Genomic DNA, 27,573 nt, shown 5'->3' with positions numbered 1-27,573 from the left:
TGGAAACTGTCGGCATAAGTAGGTAATACTATGAATATTTTCACATTTAAGCATGAATATACTTCTCTGAAGACTTAGCATGGCTGAAAATTGTCATTATGCTGTCAAAATGATGTTGTTAATCCAGCAATACCAGTTTAGTTTACACAATTAATTTATACCAACAAGACAAGAAATGTAAGTCAAATGCAGTCAAATGCATTTGTACCTCCTAAATGTTCCACCTTGACAGAATTATCCATAGACTTTTAATTTCACACGATACAGTAAGAGTAAGCACACACATGAAATAGACAGAGTTCCCATACTGTTCCCGTGTTCCTCTAAATTACAAAAGTTATAAACATTTAGGTAGCTTATATTATTGTGGTGAGGGGAAGGGGAAAAAAAAAAAACAAAAAAAACAGCCTTACCTTCACATCCCTGTGAATTATGTTATTATCATGACAGTAACGCAGCGCTTCCAATATCTGTCTCATGTAATGACTGTGAAAACCAAACACATCATACATGACAAACCTGCAGGAAAAGTTATTATACATATACAACAGACTAGTTTTAAGAGTCTAGCTGTATAATTGACCAACTTCCTGTTAAAAATACACTTAATTCAGTAGCACAGGGACTATGTTTATAACAATGAATAATAAAAATCTAAAGTTTGAGGGCTATTCCATTTGTGGTCAAGCAAAAATCAGGGATGAAAATCTGCATTTTCTATTATGTAAGGGTTTGAAATATTCAATAATTTTGTTTCACGTGAAGAACTCAGGAATTCTCAAGATCTTTTTTACAATGAAACATAGAAAGGAAAAAATGACTGAGTGCATGATTGACGTAGAAGAGACAGAACCAAGACTTTGACTTGCCTCAGGCAGATGAAAGACTAACTTCTTTCTCCCCCTGTGTCTAAAGAAGCCCCTAACAGACTACTGACTGTATTAGGAACATTTCTCTCTCTCTCTTGTTGACACTCTTCTACCCTGCACAGTAAATTGTCACTGAACTACTAATGCACATGCACAGAAACGTATTCTAGTAAAAAGGTTTTGTTTCTGGCCAAAAGAAATTTTGCACAAGAAATCTATTACCAATTCTAATTTTTACTTAGAATGATACAATAGATTTTTTAAATGGAAGATTCATATACTTACAAATTTACTATAAAACAAGAATTATTATTAGGAAAGAGATTATCTTAGTCATATTTTTTACTGTGAAAATCACTTATTTCCACTTATCGTAAAATGATAAAGCATACAGTTGTTGAATGATACACAGAAAATCTGTAAGTGAAGAAGGAATGACACAAAAACCTAAATGATCATGGAAAAACTGATAATGAAAGTAAAAATGATAGTATCTTCTATTACAACAACTTTGTTATGAAATAATTCTGTGAAGGCGGAGTTTCTTGGGAAAAAAAGTGATAAGATTGTTAAAGAATACTGGACTGAGGCTGTCTAGAGTTAGTCACTTAGCATAACTCGCTTAGCATTAGTAGCTAAATTTGCTGAAATCTTAGGCCATAAGCTGTGGACTTCTCACCTAGCTAAGTAAAAGAAGGCCTCAAATCTGGTTCAAGCTGGAAGATAAGGAAGCCTACTTTTCCAACAAGGGAAGCTGCTGCTGCAGAGATGACAGGAATTTCTTTACAGCCTGCCTAGAGGCAATAAAGGGACTCAATGAAACAGGAGAAGACCTCAGAAATAAATTTTGCAATTGATCCAAACCATTGTGTGAGGGGCAGGGAGATTTAGATTGTAAGGGTATAATGGCCCAGGAATTTCTTTGTTTGTGATCTCTCTTCGGAGGCACCCAGCTCCTTGAACTGTAATTTCTGCACACGTACCAATAAAACTTATTTGCTTTAATTCTGGTTCGAATTTCTGTCTCAGTCTTGAAAAACAAAACAGAGGAACTCATGGGCTTTGAGCTCCAACTATTGTGCCACTAAGGACAGATGAAAGTCCTGCATCAGCAAATGCAAATGCTTTTTTCTTTTTTTACTCTCTGAGTCCAGTCTTTCATAGCTTTCTTTTCCACTAATGTTTTCGTGGACCTCTAATCCTTTTCTTAATTTCACACTAAAATTGAACTTTACTTTAAACACCTCCTAACATTAGGATGATTTGACTTCATCTGATGGTCTCTGCTGGCTTTCTTTCTCCTCTTGCATCATATATAAAACCCACTGAAGAATTTAAGTGACTAAAACGCTACGATCAATGTCTTTGATTAAAGAAAAAAAAAAAACAAACAAACAGTAGCATCAGGTTGGATACAAAACCAAAAACAAAGAATTTCCATTTTACCACAAACTGAGCAAACATATCCTGACATAGACAAAGAAATCACTATTGATAATCGATTCAGGCCTGTTTGAAGTTCTCTTCACTGAAACATAGGTTACTGGTCACAATCTTCAATCGGTAACTCAGGTTACTGCCAACGCTATTTGTAGAAACTTGATTAATTAGGGACGCAAGGCTCCCATTCTACTTTTACCTCTTTGACTCAGCAAAGGTCTTCCACAGTATGTCAGTTATCCTATGTTAGACTACTGCCATATAGATAAGAATTTCTTTCAGCTTTAGATCACCCACCTAATGGAAATGCACTCTTCTACTGTATTTGACATCCTTCCTGCATACACATTCTCAACTAATTATTCTGCCACCAATCTCCCAGATATCCAGGTCAGCTCCATACTTATGACTTCTCTTATACCCCAAACCATATTTTGTTATACCTCCTTCCTTCTCTAGCTCCTCTAATGCCTATGTTGCATCTTTCATTTCTTCTCTCTACCTTCTAGAACCTTTACTTACTTTCTATTCTGTTTCTCCCAGGTAGTAACCTTCTCCCCTCCAATTCTTTCTGCTGCCATCTCCTGACACACCTCAACCTTATCTCCCTCTTCTGTTCTCTCCTAAAGGTTATATTCTCTCAGTTGCTTCTCACCATAAAAGTAACATCCCTAAGTAATAACATTCTATTTACCAGCAAAATTAATGATACTACCTTGTATAAGAATAGTACATAACATAACTGGGAGGAATAGATGGATTTTCCGTATCTCCCAGAGGCACTCAAATGATACTGATATGTAAAGGAGAACCTGGCCTATTCATTGAAACTATAGCAAGAGTTTCTCGAAGTTTTAATTTTATCAGATTATTCACAAATTCTCTCTCAGGTTCTTCTTCACTATGATTTATGAAAAATTCTCCCATCTGCATCTTTCAACATAGTTTCCACTCCTTCTAGAATGATGTTTCTTCTGATATCCCTCATAAAAAGGCACAGTATTTTTTTTCCCCCATGCTATGCATGGAATCTCAGCTAACATAACATCAGATGATGTAAAATCTGACTGAAATGATACAACCACCAAATCTGAGTTCTAGAGATACTTCAGGGAATTAAGCACTTAAAAATGCATTTAATTTAACACTAATTACATGGAGTTTTGTTGTCTTTTTATAATTTTATGTTTTGATTTTAGTTCACCTGATAAGTAAAAAGTTGAAGTGAGCACACGAGGAGTGGCTGATTAAAAACAAAACAAAACAAAACCAGCCAATCAGAACTCCCCTCAAAACACACCAAAAAATCCCTCAAAATGACAACAAAACAAAACAAAACAAACCTTTCAATCTAGCAAGACCAATAAAATCACTCCTATCAGGTCAAGCCACTTAACATCACAACATAAGAGCCTCATTAAAAGGCAAAGACAGAATTAAATATTGAATGTGAAACACTTATTAGTATTTTCTTCAATAATTCCATCCAAATACACAGATAATAAGATGCTCTGAAATTTTACTTTTAATTATGTTTATTACCATAATAACCAGACTATGGAAACACGATTATTTACAATACTTCCACTTCTAGCTACCAGACTGTCTAACAGTATATTCTACTCTCTCCTATTCATCCTGTGGGATTAGTTAAAATTATAATACATACCTGGCTACAGCCTCACTGTACACAAACCCAGCATCTGCTCTCTTCACAATTTCAAAACACAGATCTGCTCCATCCATACTGCAGGCAGAAAGACAGGGAAAAAAAAAGCTTAAGACAGATAGCTACAATCACTTGCATAAAAATGTTCCAAAAATCTATTCATTTCACTTATATAAATCTCATATAAATCTTATAAAAAATAATCTGTATGCACAAATAACATAATTAAGTAAAACAACAGTTAATAGCTATATCTAATAGAATGCGACTTACCACAGTTTATGTCCCTATTCTCATATAAAGTATTGGGAACACTGTTATTAGCAAAACCACACAATTCTTCTATTGCTTAAACTACTCATTGAATAAAATGTGCATGACAGTAGAAAACCAATGCCTTGTACAAGGCTCCACAAGTTAACAATTAAGGCATGATATTACCTTAAGTGTGTTCTCAGAAGCAATGCCAGTACAACCCTACAATAAACACTTTAGCTATACAAAAATCTTATTCAAATTCAATTTTAAATGGTGATTTTCAAAAAGAGAAAAAAAAAAAAAAAAAAAAAAAGCCCTACACCACTACACTATATCACTAACTAATAACTGATACTTTGTTCCTTTTCTCCCTAATTGCCTCTTCTGATAACCTAACTTTCCACTTTGGATAGTATAACATTTGTAGAGTCAGTAATATTACTTTCATAGTCTTTAGGCTACAATTAGGCTACCATTTCTCCACCAGAGAAATTTGATGTAGAGTAAGTGTCCTCCTTTTCTTTCGCCTGTAAGTAACTTAAGGTAGATTTATATCTAAAAATGTTCATTGCTTGATGGGGCAAGGAAAGAGTTACAAGAGTTAACAGGAACAATGAAATCATGTTTTATAATTCAAACTTAACAAGGCACTTGCAGGGATGTTAATTATAACTTCTGTTAGTTTCAGTCTCAACACCTTTTCTTTTTCCTCTCTACCAAAGACTCAAGAAGAAAAAGCAGATGTTGCAGGACATCAAGAAAGTCAACATTGTCAGGGTCTAAGAATATAATGAAAAAGTAGGTCACTGCATACAGGAACCCTCAGATGTTCCCTAATTTTTGTTACTAACAGTTTATCTTAGTGCTACCTTACTGCATGGATATTGCTACTAGATTCCATCTGAATTATTTCTCTCAAAAGAAATCAGAGACATTGCATCAAAGCAGATCTTTATATAAGATCATCATAAATTCATGTACTGCTGCATAGAAGCACTTTTGTAAGCTATCCAGAACCTCAGCATACAACCACTTTTACTTCATGCTACACACCTTTAATGCAAAACTTCTGCTTATGCAGTCACAAATGATGAGCAGAAGCTCTAATTACCAAATACTTCCCCCATACGAAATAAACTGCAGAAATCTATTATCACACGCATAGAATACTGACAACTATAAGAGGCTGGTGACCAAAAGAAATGCACATTCCTTTAAGCAGGGGGCAAATTTCTCCAGGCCAGTTATCTGAGCACCTGGTATCATCTTTAGATGTAAGAAATCCTACAAACTGTGAACCTACATTGTAAAACAATGGCAGGCCATCATCACATCAATACACTCCTCCATAGCTTTTTCTAGTAGTTTTTCTGTCTTGGTCCATTGCAGACAGCAACCTATACACCCATCTAAATATCACACAGACAGAGGTATACTACACTATGCCATACATTCGACTGCATGGCAGTGACAGAGTCAGGTACAATGTTGAACTTAGTCGGAGAATGTTATGAAACATTTTTTCTAACTGAGGCTGCAAAAGTAAGAGTCAGCCTCATAAGAAACCCCAGAATATTCAGTGTATTTACAGACTAAAAACTCAGTAATGTCATGACCGCTTAAAAGACTTTTTTGAAGCAACTAAAGGGCTTGTGATGAAAGAACATTAAAGTCTTGAGATACTGATGACATGCAAATTCAAGAAGTCTCGAGTCAACCTAATGGTTATCAGCACTAGGCATGTGAAAACTGTAAAAATTAAACAGAGCTAAGTTAATATCCACTAAAATAAGCACACAAATTGTATATATATATACATACATGCAAACGCACACATAATCATAGAGTCATAGAATCAGTAAGGTTGGAAGGGACCTCTGGAGATCATCTAGTCCAACCTCCCTGCTCAAGCAGGGTCACCTAGAGCATGTTAGACAGGGTTGCATCCAGGCGGGCCTTGAAGATCTCCAGAGAAGGAGACTCCACAACCTCTCTGGGCAACCTGGTCCAGTGCTCTGCCACTCTCACAGTGAAGAAATTCCCCCTCACGGTCAGGCGGAACTTCCTGTGGTTCAATTTTTGTATATGAAAATATACACTAATGATGCAATAAGAAACCTGAAGTTAAAGCACTCAATCTCAGGGTATGTATCGGTTGATACCAGCAGAGGGCACTCATGGAAGCTGCATAAACTGACTCAAATAATTTAGGGTATTTACACTGAAAGTGCCAGCTGCTGGTTTGAAGGCATCCTTTCAACGCTTTAAATTGAGACATTTTTAGAATTTTGTTGGCAGCCAAGAGATGAATTTTGGTGCTCTTCATAAACTAACTCATTCCATTTACAGTAACAAGTAATGAACAAACCTCTCTGAATAATACATGATATTTGAATAATTCATAAATTACAGTTTAGAAGATGAGCTTAGGAGAAAAGTAATTTTGAATAGATATGCTTGGAAACAATTTTCTCTTACTGCTTTCAAACCAGTACTCCAACCTCATTAAACAGTTAAAAAGTAAAAAATAAACATGCTTAAGACGACTGCTTTCATGGTAATATAGAAGAACTGCTGTACCTTATCTGAAATCTTTAATACAGACTCATCTAATGTGAAACCTTAGAAAATCTCCACGTCAGCCAGTATCATGAGGTTATATAAATATATTCAACTTTACAGTGATGATTTGTAAATTAGTTCATGTTTATATAAATTCTCAAAAATACAAGTATAGGAATTAATACATTATATTAGCTCCTTCACATGAGTTTTGCCTGATATCCTGATATCTCTTTGCCACAAGCTTAACTTGTCTTCAAGCTCTCTAACACTTCAATCAATAAAAAGTTCAAAGCCTATCAGTGGGAAAAAGAAAGAAAAATAGATAAACCCAAACCAAATAATTGCCTAAACCTTGTTTCCACAGGGAATCAGGTCACAATGTACTGGGTATGTGTAATACATAGAAAACCAACCAAGAATACCCCCCTCCCACATGTTTACTCATGTAAACATGGGTTTTATCTTATCAAAAATATCTGTCATTATATCAAAGAGTTTGATACTCAGGGTACTTGATAGTTTAGTGGAATTTGTTTACCCTAAGGCATTTAAAATTAGTCATTTCAGACTTTTTTTCAGTCCACAGAAAAAAACCCAGCACATCCAGAAGTGCCTCAGATTTAGAGGTCTACAATTTTTAAACATTTAAAGTTAAGATAGACAGAATCTTTAACTTAATGACTTCCCTAAGTGAACTGTAAACTTTACAAAACTGATTTGAAATTCTTCCCTTGCACTGTATATTTTGAAAGTCCAGCCCAAATGTTAAATCTATAAGCCTCTGAAACTTGCTTTCAGTAATTACTGCAACCTGTTTTGATGCTCAAAAAATGTAGAATTTAGTTTTACACATTACTTTTAACAGTTAACTTAAAACTTTTTTTTTCCCCTAGATCAGGTATTATGCAAGCATGAACAAATAAAATCACATGAGGGGAAAATACAGTGAAGCCATATAAAAGATGAAGGATTCCACACGACACTGCATTTCAAAATAAAATTACAACTGGAGTCCTAAAATGATGAAAAAAAGCAGGTTCCCACACCATAAACGAAGAAACTGCTATTTCACAGTACTGTATATATTGTAGGTAGCATTTTTTCCCTTTTTTTTTAACATTTGAATAAAGCAGCATGACTGAATGTATCAACTGTCATTTAAATGCTCATCAGCTTATGTTCATAATAAACTCAAGTAACTGCAACCATTTTAAATTACTGTTTTTATAAATCTGAAATTTTAAAACTAAAGGATTTTTACATTTGTTAACTAGATTAAATTACAAAGATATGTATGTACAACTATATAACTATATATACAACCCAAGTGGTAAATCTAAGCAATATCAATACATCTAACGTTCCCAAGATATAAATCCCCCTTAGAATGCACTAGGAAAACTAGCACCACTTAAGTAAGCAAAGTGGTGGGAGAATACCCTGTGAATAAGGTATTTGCAGTCTATTCCCTACTCATGTATCTGAGCTCTTCAGCATTGCTAGTCCATGTACTTTGATGACGCTGAGGATAAACTGCTCATCATGTACTCCAAGTCTAAAATGTGGTTTTCAGATGCTTCAAATGTAATAGCTGCCTTGTTATACAAATATTGTTAATAAATGACCCTTATCAAAGCGCCTTCTCACTGATAAAGAACAACGGCCCTTAGACAAAAAGGAGTAAGAGACTGTAAAAGCAAAAGCAGGAGTTATATATCAAATACAAAACACTACTCTATGTAAAACCAGTGCTTTTTCCACTACATGTACAAGCTACAAAGCAGACCTTACCTTGTGACAGGGACAGTGTTGACTAGAATAGCATATTACTAAACAAATACAGAAAAGCACATTTTTCCACATTTCATAAATGGAATTTTTAAACAGCATGGCAGTTCTACACTGCTTTGTTCTAAACAAGGCAAATCTTTAAAAAGATTGGTTTCATGTATTTTGATGCTGTAAAATACACTCGAGGTACTTAAGCTAACTACACACTTGTATTTGGTAAAACACTTGTATTCAGTAAAAGGTCACAGTTAACTCAAGAGTAATCATAGATCACTTGATATACAGCTGTCATCAAATTAACACCACAGAACAAGAAAGTAAATTGACATTGTATGATAGAAATTGCAGCTGGGCCTATCTGTACAGCCTGTCAGGAGCCTCCAAATAACCTCCTCCATCAGTGGAAAATAGTCCGTTGCTCCATTAAAAACTTTTTTTTTTTTTTTTTTTTGGGGGGGGGGAGCAGGCTTCAATGCTGCTGTTCATGTTCTTCAACACTTCTGTGAATTGTGACTTGATTTTTTTTAAGTTTATTTTAAGCATTATTTAATGAAATGTAAAGGTTTTAATGAACCTTTGAAACTGGGCATAACTACACTTTTCCTTGAGAAGTACAATCTCTCGTTGTCATTAGACTTGCAGTGCATTTACTTAAATAAGTTGTACCTTTTTAAAATGGAAGATTTGGGAAGATATTCAGGGTCATTTTAGCAGCTGCTCTGTGTAGCTCACAGCTTAAAAAACAGTAGTGGGCAGTGAAGTCAGTACATAAACTATGCTGATACTTAAGTTATACGACATGTATTGCAGCTTCTAATACATAAGAAGTGCTATCATTTATGTGCAATTGATGACACAGTTTTAAACTCGGTTATTGTCTATGACAGTACTTTTATGTACTGGTTCTGAATTAGCTCTCATGCAAAGCAGATGTCTGTCCACAAATAGGCTTTCCAACAGCAGCTGGCTGTACATCTCCTCTGCAGATCTGCATTGTCTTCCCTCTTTCTGTCCTTTCAGAATAACTAGCCTCTAATAAGATATATTTATTAATTGTAGACATAACTTAGTTGCAAAGCAGTTAGGTTTCTGATAATAACAATATAAACAGAAAGCAACACAAGAGAAAATATATTACTTAAACACGCACAGATGTTTCTCTACTGAATTGCAAGTTTCTTATAGCAGTCATGATTACACACTATGCCACTAACACAGCCACAGATCCAACTACACAGCTTTACTCCACAGCAAATGCAATTTTCTGTTAAATCCTTCACCAAAGCATCCCCTCTAGCATAACACATTTTGCATCAATCATTTGTAAAGAACAGTGACAGAAAAATGACACTGTAGGAATACTTGTTCTCAAATTTTAATACGGAATGTAAGGGTTGTGGTTGCAAAGTAACATACAGGTCAGAGAAGGCACATGCTGTACAATAAAGAATTATTACCCTTCAGGTACTTTAGCTTCTTATTTCCTTCTTTCAAGTGACCTGAAGTTAGCTACAGTATTTGTGTTGTAACCCTAATTGTTCAGACTTATTTTTTATGTATAACAATATAAATGATTATAGCCTTGTCATTAAAAGATGATTACAGCTTTTGTCTCATATTTCTGAGCTACCACCACGATAAAATTTTTTTTGTATTTCAAAATCTTATTAATTATCACTGTATGTCTCCCTAAGGTATACATAACTATTTCATAATAGGATAATTAAAGTCCCTTGGTTCACACATTGGGATTTACAGAATAAAACAGAACACCAGAGTCAGTACTGATCCGAAACTTACAAAAAGGAGAGCATAAAACAATTATTTCACATAATCATAATTTTATAAACTTACCTTAAAAAAAACCCAAAATAGAGAAGTTTCGAGCAAAAACTTTTTACATTACATCTCTTTGCTACTGCTACTTAACTCTCTACCTCAGTGATAAAACTAAGTGTGAGAATTATTTTCTAACTACTTGTCTGAAATCAAATTGTTGATTCTCATGGAGGTGTCAGTTCAACCTACCATACTGGCATGACATGGCCAAAAATCATAGGACAGTAATTTGAGGGAAATTATAGCTGTATAAACGTATTTGCCCAGATCACCATGAATGGCAAATGGCAAAATGAGCTGCTAGATGCAAAACAGAGAAAGAAGATTGAACACAGAAAAATCTAAAGAACAAACATAAGCATTAATTTTGTTGCAGATATATTTATATAGTATTTTTCTTGGTGACTGAACAATTATGTCCTCTGTGGTGCACAAAGGAAAACTAGCATTTAGAGGGAAGACGGAAAGTCACAAACTTTAGAAGATCTATAAAAGATGCATAAATTAGTGCTCTGCATGTCTGTTTTCATTCTTCCCAATTAACTAAAGCTTAACTTAAGGAAGACTAGTAATTTTCCCTCAAAGGAGAAACATGGAGCTTTGGGGGCTTCCTCCCCTTTTTCTATATTTCTCATTTTCAAGTAGAAATAGCTGAACATTGCAGAAAAGCTATCTTTTTTCATCCTTCCAGACTGTAATGGTGACAAAATTTTTGCCTTATAGCTTTCAAGACTTTTTTTTTTGAATAAATGCATCTTTTTCATATGAAATGAATGTGCATAATGAATCATAAGAATACTAGAATACTTTACATTTTTATCTAGTAAAGGAAAAGAAGTACTCAACAAATAATTGTGTGTAAAAAAAAAAAACATACAAAACCTTGCAACCACATGAGCACACCGTCAGTCACCCAAAAATGATGGCTACCAGGAAAGAGATTTTTAGTTCTTATTCTTATGTACCATATTTGCACCAACAAACAGTAGATCTATCCTTAAAAAAGAATGCTGTTAAGAAACATGATAATGTTAGCCACTTAGCCACTATAATAGCTTTTTAGTTTGTGTCAACATGTACATGCCAGAAATAAATGCTTTTGTACCACTCAATACTTTCAAGCTACAAAACAAGCAAGTAGAAGTTAACACACTTTAAGGATTTTATTTAGCAAATTTAATGAAAAGGTAAAAATCAAGGAGAAAAACTTACAACTCAAAAACCATATAAAGCATTCCATCCGAGCTGTATGTCTCCAATAATTCAACAATATGAGGATGCTTCAGCATGTGACAAATACTGGCTTCCCTCTTCAGATCTGTGGGAAATAATAAAGTAGCATATTAGCTGTATATTCAAGCTGTTGAATACATGAAAAGAAATAAATGTGAAAGAAGAAACAGAAAATAAAGAATTAAATACAGTATTTGGAAAGAGGCACACATCTGACATTTCTAAAATATTCCTGAACTTTTGTAATACTGACAAGATGACATTTAATTATTCTCCTCCACAGCTTAAGTGTGAATTAAATTAAACAACCTATATGAATGTCCTAATACAAAGACACAAAACTTAATATGCTTTCATGATTTGACCTGTTAATAAAAAGTCTTCTAAGTCATAACTTCAAGAACTATATGGTAATAAGCTCTTTTAATGCATACATTCAGATCACATCAAGATTTTAATGCTAAATATCCTGTATTACTATAAAATTACCCCTAAATACAAAGAATTCAGCCTTCCACTTCATTACAGTAAGCACTATTAAAACTAACACATACAGAATCACAGAACACCTGAGGCCAGAAGACACTTCTGGAAGTATCTAGTTCAAACCCCTGCTCAAGCAGGATCAATTACAGCAGGTTGCCCATGTCCAAATGTCTCCGAGGATGGAGACTCCACAACTTCTTCACTGTTTGACCTCCCTCTTAGTTAAAAAAAATAATAATAATAATGGAGTAGAGTAAATAGCAGTGTTGCCCAAAGGTCAATACTAGGTCCAGTGTTGTTCAATTGATGCAGCAATGACCTGGATGAAGGGACAAAGTGTACTCTCAACAACTTCATGATAAAAAACTAGGAAGAGTGGCTGAAACACTAGAAGGCTGTGCTGCCATTCAGGGAGACCTGGACAGGCTGGAGAGGTGGACAGAGAGGAACATCATGAAGTTCAACAAAGCCAAGTGCAGGGTCCTGCACCTAGGAAGGAATAACCCCAGGCACCAGTACATGCTTGAGGCTGACCCGCAGGAAAGCAGCTCTGCAGGGAAGGACCTGGGAGTCCTGGCAGATTACAGGCTGATCATGAGCCAGCAATGTGCCCTTGTGGCCAGGAAGGCCAATGGTATCCTGGGGTGCATTAGGAAGAGTGTTGCCAGCAGGTCCAGGGAAGCGATCCTGCCGCTCTACTCAGCCCTGGTGAGGCCCCATCTGGAGTGATATGTCCAGTTCTCAGCTCCCTGCTACAACAGAGACATGGAACTACGGGAGAGAGTCCAGTGTAGGGCTACAAAGATGATTAGGGCACTAAAGCATCTCTCATATGAAGAAAGGCTGGGCCTGTTTAGCCTGGAGAAGAGGAAGCTCAGGGGGCGGGGGGATCTTATCAATGAGTATAAGTATCTGAAGAGAGGGTGTAAAGAGGATGGGGCCAGACTCTTTTCAGTGGTGCCCAGTGACAGGATGAGAGGCAATGGGCATGGACTGAAACAGAGGAAGCTCCATCTGAACATAAGGTCAAACCTTTTTTACCCTGAAGTTAACGGAGCACTCCAGCAGGTTGCCCAGAGTGGTCATGTAGTCTCTTTCTTTGGAGGTACTCAAAAGCCATCTGGACAGGGTCCTGTGCAATGTGGTCTAGGTGATCCTACTTGAGCAAGGGGGAAGGGGGGGGGGCGGCTAGATGATCTCTAGAGGTCCCTTCCAACTTCAACCACTCTGCAATTCTGTAATTTATCAGATGACACTGATATTGATTTTAACCAGCATGTATTAGCTTGGATCCTTGTTCTAAAACAGAGATTGAAAAAAAAGAAACAGTTGTGAATAAAGTAAGAGTAGAAGCCGCTATGAAATCTCTCAAAGGCTACAAGATTTTCTTTTTAAAATCAAATGCTCTATAATTCTGAGCACAAATCAATTCTGTTTTTATAGAAACACCAAGAAACCACTCTGCTGAATTAATTTTTTTTCCTCGCTTATTAGAAATATTGGAATATTTAGTATCTGTGTTACTTGTTCTTCCCTAATTTTAAGTTTCACCATTAGCACTCTAAAAAAAATACTAAGATCTAGAGCGCAGTCTCAATGATAATTTGAAAATTTGAAAACAGGGGAAATATCAGTCTGTATTCTGAAGAAGATGTTTTTGTTTTCTACCTTCATGTGATTTTTTCATTGTTTGAGAATCATCTATGTACGCATTTATGGGAAAATACGAATTCTGTTTCTTTGTTTGAGAATACTTGCCATACTGTCGTGCTACACAATGAAGAAAGCTAAAACTTACTATTTTCATACATGCAGTATCACATTTCCAACATGAATAAACAGTATTCGAAGAATGCAAGAAGCGGCATGAACATTGTTTCATGTAAAAGCATTTAAGATGTTACGCAGATTTATACTGTACTCTCAATCTGCTAGTCATTTTAGAAACTTAGAACAAATATAGAGTGTTTAAATAATTATATTTTAATCCAAGAAAAGAATTATTTTTCAGACACACAATTGGCCATTTTACTTCTTAGAACTTTCATATTTCACCTGTAATAGGATTCTTTCACCTCATCCTTACAAATGTAACTCAAAGCAAAATGAGCAGAGCAGTTCCTTAAAAAACATTATGTAATACCATCTTAAGAAGCACAAACAGAGCAGTGAAAAGAACCAATAACTGTCTTTTGCTGACAGAGAAGAAATTTAAAGAAATTCATTTAAAATGTAATCTTTATATAGAGATGAATTTCTATTAAATAAGAAAACTGCACTCCACTCCACTGAAAATACTCACTGAAGTTTCCCTTCATACAAAGGAACTACTGAATTCTTAACATTCCCTTCTATCATGCTAAGACATTGCTCAATGAATACTATCTCTTTTTTAAGCTGCAAGGTACTCCAGTTTCACTGAAGTACACATCCAGTCTTTCCTAAATAGGATCACAGGGAAGCACTGTAGGCAGATGGTTTTAGAGACTAGAAAACTCTGTGATTCTGAATAAATATGATTTCCACAAAATACAGCATCTTTATTTTGCCTCTTTCTGTCTAAGAATTTTTATACTACCAAACCTCACCATTCTATCCGATACCTATTTTACATGGAAAGTAAGAGTGAAAATAGGAAACTTCAGAGAAGTTCTTTTTCATCTACAGGTAAAAATTCTGTTCAGAATAGTTTATTTTGGCTGCTTATTTAATTTTTTTCTTATGATGTTTATTTACATTTTGAAGGGAAAGAGAACTGGGAGGGAGAGACTAGCATGTGTTGTGATTTACCTCATGTCCTTCTGTAATATTGCATGAGTTAAACAACTGCTTATTGATTGATCATCATCAACAGAGAGTTGAGAAAGTGGAAAAATCACAAAATCACAGAATAGTTGGGGCTGGAAGGGACATCTGGAAAGAATCTGGTCCAACCCCCCTGCTCAAGCAGGGTCAGCTACAGCAGCTTGCCCAGGACTGTGTCCTGTTAGATTTTGAGCATCTCCAACACCTCTCTGGGAAACCTGCTTCAGTCAGTGTTCAACCACCTTCACAGCAAAGAAGTGTTTTCTAGTGTTCCAGTGGAATTTCCTGTGTTTCAGTTTGTGCCTAATGCCTCTTGTCCTTCTTTAAGGACTTGTCCCTCCAAAAACATTACAGGAATTAGATAAAGCAGGAAAATGTGGAAAAAATAAAATAATTTCCTGCTAATGACAGGTTATATATGAAAGACTGGATCATATTTGTACTTCTTAATTACTTACTAGATAAACCAAATCTGTGAACAGGAAAGCAAGTGAACAAAAGTCACAGAACAAAGCTTTAATAAGACTCTGGGGGTTGGGACAAAGAGCAGAACAAAGTCCTATTTTCATAATGGGAGGGACTTGTTTAAGAGTGGACTCATCAAGGAAGGTAGCTCTAAAAAACAAACACATACCCCACTGATTCACAAAAAGCCACAAGTCAGAAATGAGAGGATGGATTAATAATGTCAAAGATGTTTAAAATTGGTAAGAAGGTGGTGAAAGGACGGGGGGAGAAGGAAAGGCAGTGATGGCACACATATTTCATTTTCTTCACTCTAAAAAGCCACAGCAGCATCTACACAGGAGTAAACGGAATAAATCTTTTGCCCAGATTTAGTTAAATTTCAACTTCACATGTTCCTGAAGAGGTAATTAAAATCCCAAATGCCTTACAGATATTGTTTCAATTCTGAATGGAACATAAACTAGCAGATGTTTGCTACAAGCATGTGAATAAAGATTCCCCAGAAAATTCCCATTATTACCTTGTGGGTCACCCTATTATTTGCAACTTATCATCTTGAATATGGTATTTCATGAACTGTTTTCCACCTCTTGTTAAGTTTTCTAAATCTCTGCTGAATATTTTAGACAAGCCCTGTAGCCCATCCCATAACAACACTTGCCCTTCATACTTCAGACACCTAAAGAGAGGGTCAGGAAACCTCTAGAATCTGCTGAAGGATTAAATTGGCCTCAAGGAGCAAGAGATGATGCACCACCAACTAAATGGTTATGTAACTTGCATTTAAAACAGTCTCCTTAACCAGTCAACAACATTTAGCTAAAAGGACATACACTATGGCAAAATGACATCTTAAAATGTAAAACAAACTGTCCTTTTTATATATTCATTTTCTCTTTTTTGATACTGCTGAAGAAATGATATTCTATCCCGTCCTTGATGCCTTGTCATCAAAATTAAACATTAATGGGAATAGTGGTAATAATGAGATGATGGAAAGCACAAGCTTTCAAGTTTCTCTGCCAATTGCATGAGATTTAAAGCTACGCTATCAGAAATCAGCAGAAAGATATGCTTCATTTCGGTAACCTAACACAGTCTGATACATTACATCACAATTTGAAAAATGTTGAAAAGCCATCACTTTTCTCTAACTTTACCAGTAAAGCCTCCAGAGTTTCAATTTGCTTAAAAAACTTTTGTTTTAACCAGCTAGAGACACGTTTTAAGTTTCCATCTTATAAACTACTAAATGTTTCAAGTGAGCCACTGGAGCTGTTAAAATGGAATGCAGGTTCAGACTACTCTAACAAACAAAAAAAATTTAAGATGGAAAAGGGAATTCCTAGTGATGTTCAACATGCTTGGTGAAAGTGTAGCTATGTGTTTGTATAGTGACAGTCAAAATGTAGTCACTAGAAGCATTAAAATGGTAGTTGCTGTAAATAATAGTGAAAAATTATAGATTATTACTCTTTGACAGAAAGCGTAAAACATAAGCATCATTTTAAAAATTCCCATGGGTGTTAACTACCTAATATACTAAGCATCTCTGGCAATTCTGGAAAACACCTTATTTCCTTTCAAAATCTGATACTCAAGCTTTTAAAACATTGAACATATTTTGCAGGCATGCTCATGGTATCCTGCAGCATGAAAGTAGTATATGTTCTCTAGCAGCCTGAATATTGCACTTCTTTAACATCTTTGAGGATATAAATGCAACAATCTTAAGTGATGCATGCACAGACTGCAGGAGCCACATCTTTTGGGGGGAGGACAGCATCAAGTTTCTTAGTGAGACACAGGGAAAGACAGGGGAACTTTCATGGCAATAGTAGATTAAAAAGCTTAGTTCTCCCCACCTGTTTTGCTTACTCCTATTCCTCTATAAGAATTATTTTTAAACTATTATGGTAATAAAACAGCAAGTAAGTCACAAAAGCAGTCAACATAACCAACATACTGTAACCAGAATGAGCAGTTGGAGGTGGGAATATCTTACACTGAAATCCCCGTTTTAAAGAACTACAGTGATGTTTCTTCCCCAAGTATCTTTTGCTTATTTATTTCCCATGAGAGTCTTCTCATTTTTCTTAACTAAAATAGCATTGCTTTGCTTCCTGGGATATGTGACAGACCTCCCACTACACAGATGAATCTGACCAATTTACAACTCCTGGCCTCAACAAGTAGCAAAAGCTCTCCTGCCTCCCTCCCATGCACTTTGGGGTGGCTAACGTTCCCCTGCAACCAAGCGATTTAACTGCTGGCTCTTTTTCTCCTCTTCCCACATACGTTCTTGCTCTTTGTTGTTCCATTGTGCGGCAGCATAGAGCTTGTTACACCATACGCAAAACCACTTCAGTCTGTTTACTCAGTAAAATATACATATTTCCCACTGGCTTGGTCGTAGCATGTGAAATGGCTCAGTGAGGCATCTCAAACATGGAAGCTGGCCAAAGAGACAGGACAGGAATATGCAAGGAAGAAGCAAACAGGATCATGAAACGATAAGATCATTTGACAGAGCACTCTCAGCACTTAGAGCAACTGAGGATGTTGCAAAACTACAGCACAAATACACACTTTTCACTGCAAAACGTTTCCATCATCCTCAAATCTTGCACTTTATATTCAATCTGTACTTTAACAAATATGATTAAAGCAAATATCAGAAACAAATGCAAATAGCTTGTGAACGGCCCTTGATAAAAAGCAGACCCCAAATAATCAACAATTAGATTGACAATATATGTGAGATAATTACCTCCAGTATCATCATCTAAAAGCTACTCTGACACTTGGAAACCAGGAGGAGGAGGAGTAAAAAGAAAAGCAGAATGTGATTACAGCTAATACTTAGCAATAAGATTCCATTTCTGAATCCCCATACAGAAACCTTTTGGTATCTCCTAGCTGGAGCTACCAAAGTTGGAAATCTGATTCATGGGATCAGACACTTTACAGACGGCTCTCTAAATTCTGAATAACTTCCCTCTTCTAGTCTCCCTATTCTTTTTCAGTCAATGTTTGGACATAAACACATTAATGACTTTTTATCTGGAGCCAGGTGTCTTGGACATTTAAAAGGCAACTTTCATTCCCCAGTTCAAACACAATCAACTATGAAGAACAAGAAACCTAAAAAAAAATATGCTGATTGTTGTTTTGGGGCGAAATATCTTGCATATCAAAGAAACAATGTCTTCTTTCCCCCCCTCGTGATTTCTGATGCATCACCAGTCTTCTCTAGAACCAGACAACTGACAGACCTGGTAAGTTCATTTGCATGAAGCCATCTCTTACTTGTTTCCTCATTTTTACTGGAATATGAATAAGCAATGCTTCATAGATAAGAGACTGCATTTTGGATAAATTTGGACTAATAAGAAAACATTTAGAATGTCTGAAGGCATATTAACAGTCTCGTATCTCAGATAATCAAAAAGGTTTTCATTTCAACTAATAATAATTCTTAGCAATCTTTTACAAAGCATACACCACAATGAAAAAAAAAATCAAATCTAACCTTTCCCAAACTGGAAAAAAGATTATAAGCCTATGGGTTATCACTCCTCTAAAGCTTTATACACTGTCTTTACTCTCAGTTTATACTCAACAGCAGATGAGTGAGGTAGGGGGACAGAGGAAAAAGAGGGGAAGCATAGAAAAGCAAATCCCAAACCTTCTGAAATTTAAGTGCACAATCTATAGTGCAAACCAATGCTAGTGACTCTGTGTTTCCTGCTGCAAAATAGCAGTTTCCAAAGGCAAGTGTTACAACCAACAAGTTGGGACATGATGATCAGATTTAGAATCATAAACCCAATAAACTAATTTAAAGGGAACAAAGCAGCATCTCTCAGTCAGATGTTTGGATGTCCAAACAGAAATGGGGTTTTTGAAAAGGTTCAGGAACTTCTGCTGTGAATTTTGAAACCTTTCTTCTCCTTCCATTTTTGCTCTGTCTTCAAAAATTAATGAAAGGAAATCAGAAATAGCCATTTGCTCTCATACTGTAATTTATCATTTTATGCAGGGGGTTCCCAAGTGATACCCATATTATATTAAATCCCATATTCTCATCTAGTATGCAGCACTGCATAATAGTCTGACACCCCACACCTTCCCAACTACCACATTGTTAACAGTACAAGCCACAATTTAAAAAAGGCTTGTGATTGAATGATTTTTTTTAATTGAGATAAGTGAAAGGGAACGTATACCAGCTGATCTGTCAGAATATGCAGTGAAACTTTTTTCTATTTTATTGCCTTTTTTTTTTTTTTTTTTTTTTTTTTTAAAGCATTTAGACTCAAAGTGTATGGACAGCAGAAAAATGCTGGCAGGAGCACTGAACTGGCAAAATGCTCAGCCTTAAAAAGTCACACCGGCCTTTAATGAAATGACTGAAAGGTTGTTTTGATTACACAGAAAAACAAACTGACAAACACTTTAAACCAGCAACCCCACTAAGAGCAGTAGTTGTTCCCTCTAGGGCAACTCATTCTCCCCTCCTGCACTCTGTCACTTCCATGCTAGTGCAACAGTTTGTACAACTGCACAGGAAATAGGAATAGGGAATTGACCCCAGTGAAGAAGCTGGATATCTGTGTGAACACCAACAAGCACAGTACGGTTGACAGCACAGCAATAGGAACCAGTGGCCAGATTACAGCAGTATTTCTCGCGTCAACAAAGGCAGTAGCGCTGGCTCAAAGCATTTAACAATCTGTCAAGCTACAGCCTCTTACGACATTGTTCTCTTCCTCCCAAAGATTAAAGGAGTCAGAAAATGTAAAACACTAATTTTTCCAGTATTACCAGGCTATGCAAACTTGCGGTAGTTTTATATTTTTCTACTTTTAACTGAAATTCAAATTCAAATTGAAAAATGAACTTATAAACAAAGTCCCATTTCTCTTTCCATCTTCACAACTCACAAAGTTTATGCAACTTGAAGTCAGCATGTGTACCTACAAATTTCTCACTAGGTGGCAACACAGCTCACGCTTTGATCTGCTATGTATTCAGCAACTGAACACACAAGGCATCTACATGTATTTAGCTGCAGAGAGCTTTGTGCTTGGCCAGTTTTAAACTACTGATCTGATTAATGAGGATTAGAATTCAGACCTCCAAACAAAAAATGTATTCCACTTCAAAACTAACATATGTCCACAGTTAAACATTGATGCTGATGATTACACATTGATATTACACACTGATAATTTGTCACAGAATCATAATACATTCAAACAGAGTTTGCTGCTGTAAACCAGAAGTTCTTTGCTTAATCAAGAAGACTATAACGGAAAGCTGGATTTATTGCTTCAAAGTCCAGCCACAAAACTCAGAAAATTAGAACTTGTGAACAGTTCTGTTTAAATCGCTGGGGTACTTCCTGTTTAAGAGTAAACTATACAGTAGCACAGTCATTTCAAACATTTCGGCCAAAATTCATTTAGGCAGCTCAAGATAGCTAAAGACTAGACTTGACAGGCCTTTAAATGAGTTTTTCAGGGGATAACGAGATTTACATCAAGTACATTGTTCTCAGAGGCAACAGAACATTGTCAAGAAAAAGAATGATCCTGAAAAAATCAAAAGTTCTATAAAAAAAGTTTTCTAGAAGTAGAAGTTGTGTGAAATCTGTAATTCAGTTGTCTTCCTTTTGTTTGAAATGTCTTCTTCTGCTGCTTAGCTTTTACCTGAACACACCAACACAAAAATTTACCTTCTGATATCATCATAGAATCTCAGTTTTACAGGAGAAAGTCTGGAATCTGAAAGATAACAGAAGTCTATTCTTAAGAAATTCAACTAATCCAGAAAACTATTCTAGAAAGGATTAAATTAAGCCATCACACCGCTGCTGTTGGACACTAACACCCAGAAGAGGGTGTCCAAAAGTCACTCAGAAGAGACAATTCACTGTTCAAGCTGTTTCTCATACAAACAAAATTTACTTCTTTGCATTGAAGCTTTTTGTCTAGAGTTCCTGAACTCTGCACAGCCCATACAAAACCAGTTGCTCACTAATTAGACAGGATTAGACAGGAACAATAGGTCTGTTTTGCCCATAGCATTAAGTCCAGACCATATAGGCATAAACAGAATCTGAAAACAACCTCCTCTGACCAAATTAATTCTACTGTGCTATATACCTCAGTTAATGATAGCATTTTAGTTGTGGTGGCATGAAATGCAGCACAGATTGATACATTCTTTTTCTCAGTTGGCTAAATTAGTGCAAGCTGCATTATGTGCTTCAGCATACTGAAGTCCACAATAAAGAGCATCTATAACACACTGAAGAGATACATACTAAGTAATAGAGGAGTGAGTGGAATATTTTAAGCATCATGCCAATTATGTCTAACTGTAGCAGAGTGATACCTCAACCCTGAAGAACAATTATTTTAATAAAACTTGTATTGTGGTTCAGTGACTGAACACTGTCAGAAAGCAGTAAACTCTTTCCTCTAAATATTATCATCATATTGAGGTTATAATAATCTCCTGAGGTTATTAAATAGATGAAAGCAAGCAGTAGCAATGCAAGATCTGAAAAAAGTTAGGTTTTGTTTCCACCTCTGCATATGCTTCTCTTTGTGATTATTAGCAAAAGTTATAGACAAGCTTTTTCTTCTCCTTGTTACTTGACACACTATACAAGAAGCTCTGTAAAACATGCACATTCCTTAGTCCACTAAAAAAAAACTCTGCAGAACGTATTCTTTATCAGTACTTTCAGGATTTCATGCTACAAACTAACAAGATGATTCAATCAGACTTGTTATTACTTCCACACACTCACAAAATACTTTTAGATACTCAATATTAAAGTAACAATGCTTCAAAAAGAACATTTTCCTCGTTCTGCTTGTGCAGTTGCAATATTCCTTCAAAGCTCTGGAATCAGTACCCTTGAAATACACCCCTCCTTTTTCATGCCAAAAAATCAAATTTTAGTGATGTAATGAGTACAGCAGAGCTCAAATTTTTTTTAATAGCAACATCCAAGTCACAGCTCTAGGAATAAGGTTTTGACTTTTCTAGGACTGTACAAGAGTCTCAGAATACTGCAATATTTTATAAACAGTCACTAAAGCTCTTCTTTGTAAACTAGTCAAAACTGACAGATGTTACGTATAAAAACTTACGGCTGAACCTATCCAATGACTATTTTGCCCACGAACTATTTTTTTGACTTAATTTTGGAGGGAGTTTTCCACTACCTCTGAAATTCCAGGTGGTGTCAAAGAAGAATCACACCTGAATCATCAATCATTGGAAACAGAAACTACAGTTTTCAAAAAACATACTCATTTTCTTCACTGTTAGATATTTCACTATGTATTTGAAGGGACTGACATCAGTCTATAAGGCCTTGCAGTAAGTAGCTGGAGCTAATGGATTGTTCCTCCCACTTAGCAGAACGAACATTACTGAAGCACTTACACTCAGAGTACTTGCATGTAAATGTTTTCAGAATAATTAAACCTTGTTTAGGTGTTAAGGAAAGGCTTGGCTCAAATTTGTTCCAACAACTGCTTGTCCTATCTCACTTCTGCACGTTTAGCTTGAGATCCATTTTCTTCCTTTGGCATCCAAATATGAAGCAATGATCAATTAGAGTAAGTGTAGAACTCATTTTAAGTTCTGTTATTTTTTTTTCTTGCTCTTGAGTGCAAAAGTTTATGGTAGGAACAATAAGCTTGTATTTGAGATTAAATGGATAAAGTCTAAGTCCGTTGTTACATGTTAGAAGTCCACAGAAAGAGTAAGGGCTAATAATTCATACCCTCGCTGCAAAACCTAGTGCTTTATAAAAGCAGTAGGTAAAAACTTATTTAACAGGGAGCTTTTTGTTAGAAGAGGAAACCAAGTTTCCTTTCCCCATTAGCTAAAAAAAGATTAAATATCTGTCTACATTAAATACCACTAGAATGAAAAATTTCATGGACATGATGCTGTACCTCAAAATGTAAAACAATTTAGCTGACCGGTATGGGTATGAAGAGAGCCCTGATCTACTTCACAGATCTCTCAAACTACCTTTTCTGTATACACACAAAAAAAATCAAAACTAGGCTTTAACATGAAAATGCAGGTGACTCACCAAGTTGAATGTAGCATTGTCCAGATCCTGAAAAGAATTTGAAAGGAAGTTGCACAAGACACATTCTCCACCTCCTCCTTGAAGGGAGAAACAAATACTACTTCTTGGCCTGACCTTCTTTCCTTTAGAGATCTCTTCTCCTTACCCCAGTGAAACAAACTGTTCAGCGTGCTCTACGCCGCACAGGCATGTCCTGCGTATTCCAGAGCACTGCAGTGAGCAGAAAAAAATTGAGGCTGGGATGGCTGCACTCACCCCTATAGAGAGGGGATGGGTTATACACCTGTGACTTTGAAATAAAAGTAAACTTTCCAAATCTATGAGCCGTTAATGCAGCTAATATATTCATCTAAAACAAAATTAAGAGCCAGTTCAGCTCTAACAGAATTTATTAGCTTAAATGCAGTATATGCAAAAAACACTCCAGGGCATGATGATACCAGATAGCCTTTTCAGTCAACACCTGAATTAATAAACCCTGATAGACCTGAGCTAGCTTCATGTAAGGTCACTTGAAAGTCACAGTGACCCTGATTCCAGAGGACTTACAAGCCCAGCCAAACACAAGCTGGCAGGATGACATTTGTGCTATGGATATGTGGGCATGCGGAAACATTGTAAGAAACAGAGCACCAAGAAAATGGTGCTGCTACCCTCTAAAGAATCAGTTCTGGACAGAGGTTAAGCTACAGCTCGCAAACTTTGATAGATACACGCTCACTATGTATGCTTTTGTATATCCATGTGCTTTCTAACACATCCCACTGTACTCATACTTTTGGATTTTTTTTTTTCTTATTAGCTACAGTACCCCAGCTTCCATTTATCTGGCAGTTTAAATCATCCTGTTGTATAAATCTTAAACCAAAAACAACTGATTAGGGAAATAAAATCATTTCAGAGCACAGTGAAATTCAGAGCTTCTACGTATTGTCAGTTGTGCATGTACTACATAAAGTCAGTTTGGGAAGCCTAGTTGTAATTTCAACATAACTAACATTTTAAAACACAATAAACAGCACCATAACATTCTCTTACCAAAAGGAGGGGGAAAAAAATATTCAAAAACTCTGAACAAACTGTTTAAACCACTGAACCTTCAGCATTGTCATGTGCTTTATGTATGATGTGTTTTATTAAATTATCTTTCATCATTTTCTTTCTAAAAGACACAGAAAATCACAAAACTAGAATACATTTAAATGTTTTCTTACCACGAGCAGTACTATTTGACTGATGCTCATGCTGCCTTAATAACAATCACAGGAACAGAAGTGCAATGTGATGCCAGTAATGAATACTAGAATCAAAGAACAACTAAAGCAGACAAAGATCTATCTCTCATAAGAATTAATTTTGAAGAGTTTCTGCAAAAATAAATGTGCAATTTAGGAAGTTACATGTTAAGTTAAGCTTTGAAGCAAGTTTCAATGGCCTGTGGATTTTAACGAAAACATTAACTGAACTGTTACTTACTGTCAACCATTTCTCCTAACTGCTTTCATCATTTTGTGTTTTTTTAACTGCAAATTTGCCTTCATATTCCCAAAATATAGATAATATTTACTTATTAAAAATAAAACCAGTTATCTGTTGGTATCAATTAAGATCTGATTCATTATGTCTAGTTTGAAAAAAATATTTTAATATACAAATTTATTAACTACACAGAATATATTAATTCATAATGTAATCAGTAAGCACAAAACCTTGTAAGAAAACTTATTTAAGTTTCCATTTTCTAAGAGTTCAGAAATCTTTCTCCAGTTCTATATACGTATCTCTCACTACTCTTAACACATTTTCAGTATAATCAACATCAGCACAATACCAGATGAAGAGGAAAAAGATTTTTTTTTTTTTTTTAATTTCTATAATCTCTGAAGACCTAATGAGCCCTGGAGTTGCAACACGAACCAACAAGGACCTGCCCAGACATCAGACTTAAAGCCTGGAACAGAGTTCACTTGTTTTTACAAGGTCTTTCTTGACAGAGCTAAAGAAGGCCAAATACATGAAACACACCATCAGAAAGCCTTCTTGGAAACCTTTCAGATGGATGGAATAAATCACATGGCTATAACAACCAAAGCAGATCATCTGACCTCAGGATATTTTCGTGGGATAGCTTTCCTGCAAAAGCCTACACACTAAATGAAAATGAAAATTAACTTATCCAAAAAAGAACAACAATACAAAAATTACACAAAACTGTTCCTTTTCCAGCTTTATTGCATTGTTATAATGGTTGCTGCATTATAGAGTCATGCCAAAATACAACCTGTACATCACCCAATGCCCACAATCAAGTCCGAAGAGGAAGCAGGGAGAGCAGGCCCATCTATCTGCTGTGATCATACTAGCAGAATATGTGAAAAGGTATTTGCCCAACTTTAACTCCCTGCAGGTCAGTAATACTAGAATTCACACCTTACAGTTGCAGCAAAGGGAACATTGCAAAGACAGTTTTTTCAAAAATATTTTCATTTACATATGACCAATTTATTCATTTATGACAGCTGCTATGTACTAATGATGTAATACAATTTGTTTCTCCTAACTTAGTTCCTCTTTGAGTCTAACCAGATGCTCAAGGAATTTGAGATCAGTGGGAGGTTGGAGAGAAGAGGGTAGAAGTGAACGTGTATGTAAGCCCTCACATCTCAAAGTCAGTCTTGGAACTTGGAATTAATTTTCTTTAAAAGTTCAGATTTGAAAGGCTTCAGGATTAAGAGCTCATAATCATCATTTCTTCAAACTGAAGTCTCCTCAAACTGCAGGACTAACTCTACCAAGAATGGGTGCTTAGGCATATCACTTGCTTGAAACTTTCATGGAGCTCCAAGTGGCTGTTTAACAGATGGTTCAAGGGTAGAGAGATTACAGAGCAACCAAAGCATTTTCTGCCTTGGAGTGAATTTTCACAACTGAAGAGAGGTATGCCTTGACAGTGTCACAGTAGATCTTTAATGCAGTAATTACTCATTTCACGTTAGTGTGTGAGAATGGATGTTCCTCTAGATACACCAATTAACAGTGCAAGGAGCATTGGGACTGCCTTACAAATCTGGTCCTAGCATTCAGAAGATTCCTCTACACTTCACTGATGTAAAACACAGCTTTTGCCAAAGAATCACAACGTTTTGAGAGCACAGCTGAAAAGTTATCATCTATCTATCCTTCCCAGTGGAATCTGTCTTTGGGAGAATACTTGAGGAAACATCCTATCTTGAAAGAACACTATGAGGAGAATTAACCTTAGGGAAGCTTATTTTCCCCATACCACCTCATGGAATTGATTTCCATCAAGATCATCATTTTCAGAAATAGGTCATAACAGGTATCACAATGCACAACAGAAACTGCTGCCAGACAGACTTAATCCAACTATGAAGAAACAAGATTCCTTAAGTTCTCACAGCCCCAGACAACTGCAATGGAAAGATCAGTCTCCAGGAATACCAAACCAAAGTCTAATCCATTTATCCAGATAAGCAACCCTTACCTTTCCCATGACAAAGAGCCTCATTAATAGAAGTAAGGGCAAAACAACACTGCCATTCAGCATCTACAAAAGGTAAGCGTGGCAAATGTGCAATGATGCATGACTTGGGAATTCTGTATTAACAGGTACAGAAGATGGACAGAATTTTCTGAGATCGAAGCAAATACTAAAATCAGCATCATCTCAGCCAAGCCAGTACCTTCAAATTTATCAACTGCTACTCTTGCTGTATTGTTTACAAGTAACCTCAGAACCAGACCAAATGTAGTCATTTCTTTTTGGGGCCACTGGATCATAAATACAGACAACAAATCAAGGAAATAAAGCATACTCAGGAACTAAAGGTCCAGGGCTTTTTACCAGGAAGAGTAATCACAATTTCATAAAAAAACAAGAGGCAGTAGAATCTTCTTAATCTGACAAGATATTCTTCGGATCAAATCCAGTAATCAGATTGCAAAACACAAAGGTGATAGTGAAGATATCAAGGAGACAGCTGATAGCAAGGAGAAATCAA

At 36.0% G+C, this 27,573-nt stretch overlaps 1 protein-coding gene across 2 annotated transcripts in view; it reads right to left on the bottom strand.

Moving 5' to 3' along the window:
• Positions 1 to 27,573, bottom strand: part of CASK (calcium/calmodulin dependent serine protein kinase) — a 215,998-nt gene that overhangs the window by 119,640 nt on the left and 68,785 nt on the right. For both annotated transcript variants that reach the window (XM_062599616.1, XM_062599625.1), the window contains exons 3-5: positions 11,644 to 11,749; positions 3,979 to 4,056; positions 414 to 486 (exon numbers count right to left, since the gene is read on the bottom strand). In XM_062599616.1, the coding sequence (XP_062455600.1) occupies positions 414 to 486; positions 3,979 to 4,056; positions 11,644 to 11,749 (257 nt within the window). The remainder of the gene's footprint in view (positions 1 to 413; positions 487 to 3,978; positions 4,057 to 11,643; positions 11,750 to 27,573) is intronic.

The sequence above is a fragment of the Rhea pennata genome, chromosome 1, assembly GCF_028389875.1.
Source record: "Rhea pennata isolate bPtePen1 chromosome 1, bPtePen1.pri, whole genome shotgun sequence".
Lineage (NCBI taxonomy): Eukaryota > Metazoa > Chordata > Aves > Rheiformes > Rheidae > Rhea > Rhea pennata.
The sequence above is the reverse complement of the archived record's forward strand: the minus strand, read 5'-3'. Positions and strand labels throughout refer to the sequence as shown.